The sequence below is a fragment of the Phyllosticta citriasiana genome (genome assembly GCF_038021145.1).
Source record: "Phyllosticta citriasiana strain CBS 120426 chromosome Unknown IWZ02scaffold_19, whole genome shotgun sequence".
Lineage (NCBI taxonomy): Eukaryota > Fungi > Ascomycota > Dothideomycetes > Botryosphaeriales > Phyllostictaceae > Phyllosticta > Phyllosticta citriasiana.
The window spans coordinates 519308-527500 of NW_027117296.1; the positions used below are offsets into that span (position 1 = coordinate 519308).

General features: G+C 48.7%; 2 protein-coding genes across 2 annotated transcripts; one reads left to right on the plus strand and one right to left on the minus strand.

Annotated features, from left to right (window-relative positions):
• Positions 1-741: 741 nt before the first annotated feature.
• Positions 742-1708, minus strand: IWZ02DRAFT_116250 (uncharacterized protein). Its single transcript, XM_066761435.1, has one exon. It carries the CDS (start codon positions 1508-1510, stop codon positions 887-889), a length of 624 nt encoding a protein of 207 aa, XP_066618189.1. The 5' UTR covers positions 1511-1708; the 3' UTR covers positions 742-886.
• A 2513-nt stretch (positions 1709-4221) lies between these two features.
• IWZ02DRAFT_464447 (putative alpha-1,3-glucanase/mutanase) lies at positions 4222-6295 on the plus strand. The gene is made up of 6 exons (XM_066768403.1): positions 4222-4397; positions 4458-4888; positions 4937-5055; positions 5113-5174; positions 5226-5313; positions 5367-6295. Exons 1-6 carry the CDS (start codon positions 4260-4262, stop codon positions 6041-6043), a joined length of 1515 nt encoding a protein of 504 aa, XP_066618190.1. The 5' UTR covers positions 4222-4259; the 3' UTR covers positions 6044-6295.
• Positions 6296-8193: the final 1898 nt, after the last annotated feature.

The window sequence follows — 8193 nt, forward strand, 5'->3', positions numbered from 1 at the left end:
CTATAGTTAGCCTAAATTATCTAACCTGCTTCTATAGCCCTAATCTACTATTCTTACCCTAGGTTATTAGATAGGGTTTAGAGATGGTATAGTGCTACTTAGTTATTAGCATATATCATGATCCATCTTCCTAGCTATCTATGTGCTACCTCCCCTACGGCCTATATAAGGGCTTCTAGTTTACTATTATAGATATGTTAGTAGGGACCGGTATTTATCTTATAGACCTATACTGCTTCTATGCCCTATTAGGTATTATATACCGTGATGCCTATACCTATACCTTATCTATTTAGGACGGATAAGGCGTCTAAGTATAGTATAACTACCTAGGAGGTATGTTAGATGTGTACGGTATACGCCTTTACCTCCTAGCCTTTTAGGAGAGAACTAATCCTAACTTTATACGTAGTTACTATTTTCTATAGTAGGAATGTCTCATGTCTAATTTAACCTTCTAAGCCCGTAATAAGGTCTAAGATGGTGCTCTAGACGTGTTTAAGCTATATAGGGCATCCCGGTAGTCTTTTAGGGGTAAACTTGTCTACTATCGTACGGACTAGGTGTTGTCTACTTAGTCTGAACAGCCTCATGGCGTATGCCCGCAGTGACTGGTCATAACGGATGTGGGGAGGTGGAAGGCCTGCTTCAATCTCCATCGGAACTATTAGGGACGTCCGGAAGGCGCGCACGATTCGACGAAGGCCGTTGTTTTGAAGTGTTCGTCCGAGCGACTGAATAGGTCATTGGAAGGGCCATCGTTCGCAAACAATGGTACTTCGATGCTGCCTCGAATTCTGATAACGGCTTGGCATAAAGCTGGTCCGAGCTTCCCGTGCTCCGGTCGCGCCTGGTTCGCGTCTTCTTCGGCGTCTTCGCCCATCACTCAAGACGGCTCCGTCTCCATCGCCCTGGGGTTCCTAATCAGCAAAAAACTGCTGGGCGGCTTGTCACACCTCTTGACGCCATTTTCAGCCGCGACAGCCAAGCACCCGCGAAACAGAATGCGCGTTCGATTCGCAGTGAAGTCGGGTACAATGCGAGTCAAAACCCAGCACAAACCCTCGCCATGCAAAGACACGCAGAGTTTCAAATCAACTCGTACGTCCACTGAACTCATGAATTCAAGACTGACATGGCAGTGACTTCTTGCTCGATCTATCTCCTCTCCCTCCTCGATCGAATTCCTCGCTGCCCGAGCGCCAGTCAGACCAAACTTGCGTCCTCCGACCCCGTGAACGATCGAAAAGCTCGAGCTTACGAAGACTGCAAATTTCGCATTGCGTAGCCATGAGAGCGGCAGTCCAGGAAACAACGTTGTGTAGGGAACCGCACAAAGCTGAGTTGGGGGGGGGGGGGAGAACGCTGGATTCAAGCTGGTCTCCTTGTTAGCGTTGGCCATCATCGTTGAGGAACAACGCTCTCCCGCGCGACGAGAACCGCACGCGACTGGTGACAGTGGACAAAAGCTTTCGATCTGGGGCAGTCTTATGGTCAAACGATGTTCCATTCCGGCATGCCGAGGAAGTCAAGCAAGAATCAAGGCGCGGGACAACGGCGACACGCTTTGTGAGCGGGCAATCCACAGACAAGCGGAGAACTGCCTGCTTGCCGTAGGTCCGGCGCATCAGGTGCAAAAGCCTTTGCGACACTGTCGCTACTGCTCTCCTGCACATTCCCGTAGGTTGCCGGATCATCACCGCAGCTAAATCTGTCACTGTTGATTCCAGTTTTGCTCCACGAAAGAGTCGCGATATCTACGGATATACCGAGCTCATTTGGTGTCTCCAGTTGCGACACTGCAAACTGTTTGTTCTCGCAAAAAATCGAAGCCAGGTCCAAACACAGCGTGCGAAGTGGTCGGCACCGTGAGCAAGGGACGGCGGCAAAATAAGTTTTGATTACTATGCTGCCACACAGGGGCTTTTCTGCTTCTCCTCTCCACGTCTCGCCGTCCGCTTTGGAATTGGGTACTGCGTTAGCGCACTGGGCGAGTCAGGTCAAGACATTGAGACGCCACTGGATTTTATATACGCAACTTGTGAAATTCAACAGCCTCTGTTCCCGCTGCTTGCCTCAAAGTTCGAAAATCTCACGTTGCTAGAGTACTCAGATTGTAGCTGAGGATGTTCCAAACAGAGTCTCGCTCGTCAACCATACAACTGCTTGTGTCTCTCCGCGACTTAGCGAAGCAATTACAGCAACTGAATCCAAGTTAGCAGTGATTTCGCTGCCCGATCGAGTTCGATTTCCGCCGTCATAACCGTCAGAAGGCAAACGAGTTTCCGTTGATCGAGTTCATGCCAGAGTCACTGAGCCTCCTGCATCGACTTTCGCAATATATAGTCTGGCGTTTTCCGTGCACTCGAGACCGAGCCGAAATCGCGCGCCACGCTTGGAACTGAATACAGAAGAGAGCGTCGGACTTGAAAGCGGGATATGAGCTTGTCATGGAGATATACAGAATGCGGGAATACATGTAGGGCGACACGCACTGACCTGACCCAAGACGCGAATCTCACGCGACTGCTGCCAGTACCTCGTCAAAACTTTTAACACCAAACGGTTTTCCGATCCAGTTCTCGACCAATGACTTGGTTCGCCGCAGCCTCTGCCACTCCGACATGCTGTCAACTACAGCGTCGGGAGACGCTGTCGATGAACTCGTTGCAGGATTGCCACGATAATCATCGGCGGAGCACATCATCTTCATCTTCGTTCCTTCCCTGCCGCCGTTGCGAAACGAGAAGCACACTAGATTCGGTGTACTAAGTCTCTTCCCTTCGCTCGCTCGACGTCATTCACTCGACGGGAAGCAGTACGCGAGGTCAACTCCGGAGTCGAACCAACATATTTGCATGGGCATAATCGATATCAATTCGTTAACTATCAGAGCATTACTGCCTTCCGGTGAGTTAGTTTAATGGGACTGCCTGCCGCATAGATCCTGATGCTTTTCACGCGTCGGTATCGACACGTTTTGACCGAGATGCATCCTTCAGGTCGCGCGAAACTTGTGATCAAGGTAAGGGATGCCCCGTCAGTGCGCTTCGCGTCGGGTGGAGATGAAATCACTAATGGTTGGTTAGTAGGTCCATGTATCCCGTCCCTGCCCATCCACTCTAGAGATAGTACGACAACCACGGTCTTCGGCTTCTTCAACTTGAGTCGGCTTTACACCTACCAAAAACTTCCATCTCAACCCCGTTGTTCGCTAGATGCATTGCAGAAGAAGATCGCAAGCAATGTACTGCGTTTGTTCATACTAAAACTTTGTCAACCTTCGCCCCTGTCAATGGAATCGACGGTGAGTTCATTCAGACACGCCTTTTTCGCGGCACGGTGGTTTTCGCTTGGCGTGGTACTTCAACTCACGGGATGTCATCGCATTGAATCTTGAAGCCTTCCGAGCAAGAATGCGACGGAAACATGTCGCCAGTATTGTACAGTCTTCCTAGCGACGTGGCCGTCTATGCCGTCTACCGACCGCCGAACGCGCCCTGCCCAGTCCAAGCCACGAGATGGGGCCAGCCGGAACGGAAACAGCGAATTTTTCCAACGCCAACGGCCAGCAGTACGCAGCGCGCTTCTACACAAATCTCGATAAATGGGCAGAGTCCAGCAGATACGAAGATAGATGGAGCGCGGAAATACGACCGGTAGATGCATCTCAATCCCCGAGTTGTCCGAAATGCCTGAGCAGATCACGACGTTAATGGCTCGCTGTGTCCATATCGCACTCTCCACACGTATCGGTTGTCGTTCCATCATGAACCATAAATAGGATGCTAACCACCTGGTCAACGTACAGGCGAGGACGACTTACGAAGCCACAGCTACGCGGACGCCACCAACGAGCAGGGGTGGCACGGATGTTCCCCGAATTCTGCCCTCCGTCTCGAACGAGACCTGCGCGAATGCAACATTCGGATTCATGATGTGCAATTGGCTAGCTTGCTGTCTCATCCTGGGGCCCCAGAGTCAATCGACACTGCCATCGCCTTCCAGAAATGCTGCGTCGAATTGATCCCGACTAGCTTAACAACTCGGCCCCCAAAAGGACATTGTCAGACTCGCCAGGAACAGAAAAGCGAACCGACAATCCCTGTCAATCTGGGGCCAAAATGATCCTATGAACACGGGACACGGAAGGGATGGAGCGGCCCGTCCCAGGAACTCAGGAACTTAAAAGGCCGCCGACGGACGACATTAACAGCCACCAGCCAGCAAAAGCCTCGAACTTCAAGCCCATCGCAAAGATGCGCTGGTCTTCAGTCCTCCTTCCAGCGGCGGTCCTCGCGGGCTTAGCAAACGCTGCGCCGGCAGAGGTTCCCACTGCGACAAAGACCATCTCAAAACGGCAGTCGACGAGCAGATACGTCTTTGCTCACTTCATGGTATGCACGCAAATCAAGCCCGCTTCGATTCTTCCTGTTCAGCGCTGATATGAGAGATAGATGGGCATCATCACGGACCGCACGAGCTCCGCCGACTACGACGCCGACATGCAAAAGGCCAAAGCTCTCGGTATCGATGCCTTCGCGCTCAACGTCGCCCCGGACACTAGTGTGAATTACACGCAGCAGCTGGTGTATGCGTACGACTCGGCAGCTAGCAACGACATGAAGGTCTTCATCTCGTTCGACTTTAACTCGGGCTACTGGTCAACCTCGGATCCCGCTGCAGTCGGGGCCAGGATCGCCGCTTTTGGTAGCCACCCTGCCCAGCTCAAGGTCGACGACAAGGCGTTCGTTTCGACCTTTGTAGGTGACGGTCTCGATGTGACTGCCATGAAAGAGGCTGCGGGGATCGACGTTTTCTTCGCGCCCAACTTCAACCCTGGCAGCACGGCAAATGACTTCACTCTTCTCGATGGCCTTTTCAGCTGGTGAGCCTCTTCCGCCAGGTACCTTAGCTTGTTGCTGACTGGTATAAGGTATGCTTGGCCGACCGACGGATCCAACAATCCTCCAACCTCATCGAGCACCTATCTGCCCTCATATGCCGACACCGACTACAAGAACAAGATCGGCGACGTCTCGAAATACGTAGCGCGTAAGTGACCAACTTCTACCCTGCTAACGTGGAACGCACATTGACCCAGATTCTCAGCGGTTTCTCCGTGGTTCTTTACTCATTTCCAGGATACGGACAGCTTTGCTGGGAAGAACTGGGTGAGTTACAAGACCTGTTAAGTCTGAGCTTGTGCTGACGGAGGATGAAAGCTGTACCCAGCAGACGACCTTTGGTTTACCCGGTGGAACGAAATCTTAGCGCTTGGCTCTCGCTTCGTTGAAATTGTCACCTGGAATGGTAAGTCCCGGTCACCACCCGCCCGGCGAAATCTTCCACTGACGCTTTTGAAGACTATGGAGAGTCCCACTACATAGGCCCGCTCTCTTCCAAGCACTACGACGACGGCAATTCTAAGTGGACCAACGACATGCCCCACGGTGGCTGGGCTGACATCGCTGCTCCCTTCATCGCCGCCTATAAGGCTGGTGCCTCGGCCGTTACCGCCGACCACGTTACTGCGAGTGGAGGAGAAAAGGTTGTCTACTGGTTCCGCCCTCAGCTAAAGGGCCTCGACTGCGCTTCCACCGACAACGTCGGCTCAATTCCTAACGGCTCCGATCTGGTTGCTGACTCTATATTCGTCGTGACGCTGCTCACGAGCGAGGCTGCTCTCACTGTCACTTCTGGCAGCAATGCCGCGCAGACCTATACGGCGGCCGCCGGCGCCAACATCTTCGAGGTTCCGATGGCCGCCGGTACGCAGTCTTTCAAGGTAACGCGCGATGACGGTGCCACAGTTATCTTTAGCGGCAACGCGCCGAAGGAGGTTAGCAGCACCTGCGTGTGCGGAATCTACAACTTCAACGCGTTCGTTGGAACGCTGCCGACCGAGACCGTCGATTCACTAGACATGGATGGCCTGAGCAGGTTCACCGAGGGGCTCAAGGTGTCAACTTGCAGCCCGACGCCAACCTTGACATCCTACGCAAAGAGAGTGATCGCCGAGCTAAGGGTCACGGCTAATTAAGTCCTACATATGATTTAATAAAAGTTCATTTTTCTTCTACTCTTAGCTGCTATCACGCCTATGAGCTACTTATGTAGTCGCATTAGATACTATCACCGCCTAGCTAAGGCTATAATCATAAGAGATATCTTATAGTATGTTGCGTAGCTAGCGATTAATTAAAAGTAGATAAAGGCAAAGAGGCAGGCTACATAAAAGGGCTGTATTAAATGAAATATTAAAGATGGCTTTTTAGCTAGAGAAGAGACCTCCTTTTTATTTCCTCCTTTCTTCTTACTTACTTAGAGGTCAAAGGGAGAACTAAGAAAACTAATTATTGCGCGATAAATAAGAACATAGAAGAATGTGGAAGAAATGTAAATACTAGGAAATTATGTGGTGGGGGAATTCTCTTAGGAATGTGCTAAGAAGGGAGGGGTTATCTTAATTTTAGGGTTAGTCTCGGTGTTATTACAAGATTCCTCTTAGCGTGGTAGCTTAGCCTAAGCTAGTAGCTTATCATGTAGCTAGTAGTCTAACTCATATGACTTAGGCGCACATAGTTTATTAGCGCAGGCATTATCTAGCTACGGGCGTAATACTACCCCCTACTAAGGAGCGTCGTAATTATCGGTACTAGGGAGGCGTAGATTTAACGCTACTATTAATCATGCGAAAAATAGCTTAGTGTTAAGTCAGGGGATAAGAGCTTATTTCGCTACTAGCTTAACTATCCTTCTTTAATACTACCTACACTTTTAGCGCACTACTATCTATTACTGTCACGAATCGTTAAGCGGCTAATTTATAGGCTTAGGCATAAAGGCTATCTACTTAGTCGGACGTGTATGAAATTAAAAGAGATCAATTAAAGTCAAGTAGAAAGAAGAAGTTAAGTGAAATCTATCAATTATAGTAAATACAGAAGATGCTATGTACTCTACTATCTTCTATATGTATTTATATAAGAACTTAAATGAGACCCAAACTCTCTTATTACTGCGTGAATTACCACTTCGACTGCGTTATCAAAATAAATGATGATTAAACCTTCTTATTATCGCGCGAAGTCCCGTTTAGCCGCTAGGTTAGCTGTATAGCCTTAGTAGTATGTGTTATATATTAGCTCAGCTAGCTTACACGGCTCGGCTAGTTTATGCGGCTTAGTTATAGTGCGCTCGCGTTACTAGTGTGTGGCCTAGCTACATGACTAGGCCCGTTAGCCATCGTGACATTCCCCCGTAATAGAAAGCCTGGGTTAGCTCATTATGCGTAGAAGACTCGCGCGGATGATTAACTTGCGCTATCTGAGCGAGGGCGTAAAGTGTAGAACCACCGGATATATCTTATTATTAAATTTATGGTGTAACTAAAACTTTCTACACCCATCCCTTACTTATTACCACATCTTCCCTCTACTAGACTCTTTCTTCATTACTAGACCATCTCTTACTCAAGTAAAACCACAATAGTGAGTTTTCACGTTGCTATAATAAAAATTAGCTAAGATCTGCTTAACTAACCGTCGCGCGATAGTGTCTAACTAACCTCATTACTCCATGCGCCTTTAAGGGAACGCGACACCTTAAGAGGAGGCTAAGACTACTAAGGCTCATCATACAACGTGCTGTTAGCGGTATTCTATAAAGATAAGTAATATCTTTATTATATACCGTATGGTAGATGGTTTAGTAGAGAATGTAGTAGATTCTTTACTATAAGAGAACTTCCTTAAAGGACTAACTAGCAGGCTACCTAAGGGTGTGTATGTAGAAGAACCTATAGATTCTAGAGAGTTCTATCTCTAGGTAATTAGTAATAGGTTCTTCTATTAATAGAAGACGATTTCTAATTAATCTAGACTAGAAGATTCTAGGCCTTAGTAATGAGACAATGTAGAATAAGGGCTAGAATCTGAAAGAACCCGTAGGAATAAGTTCTTAGTAATAGAAGAGGTCTAGAAGGGTCTAGAATAGTCTAGACTTATTCTTAGGCCTCTAACACGTGCCGTGCGCAATTAGCTAATTATTTATGTATCCTAAGTCCTAAGATCATGAAGTGAAGCTAACTTATATAGATGTAGCACCTAGCTACTAAGTGCTATCGCCCGTCGCTATTACACCTATAAATTCTTATGTGAACGTTAACGCTAGTTTAGCGTCAGTAAACCA

Coding starts and splice junctions, on each gene's coding strand:
- IWZ02DRAFT_116250 (XM_066761435.1), bottom strand. CDS start 1,510: ATGGAACATCGTTTGACCATAAGACTGCCCCAGATCGAAAGCTTTTGT.
- IWZ02DRAFT_464447 (XM_066768403.1), top strand. CDS start 4,260: ATGCGCTGGTCTTCAGTCCTCCTTCCAGCGGCGGTCCTCGCGGGCTTA. Junction 4,889..4,936: donor CTCGATGGCCTTTTCAGCTG/GTGAGCCTCTTC, acceptor GACTGGTATAAG/GTATGCTTGGCCGACCGACG. Junction 5,056..5,112: donor CGTCTCGAAATACGTAGCGC/GTAAGTGACCAA, acceptor CCAGATTCTCAG/CGGTTTCTCCGTGGTTCTTT.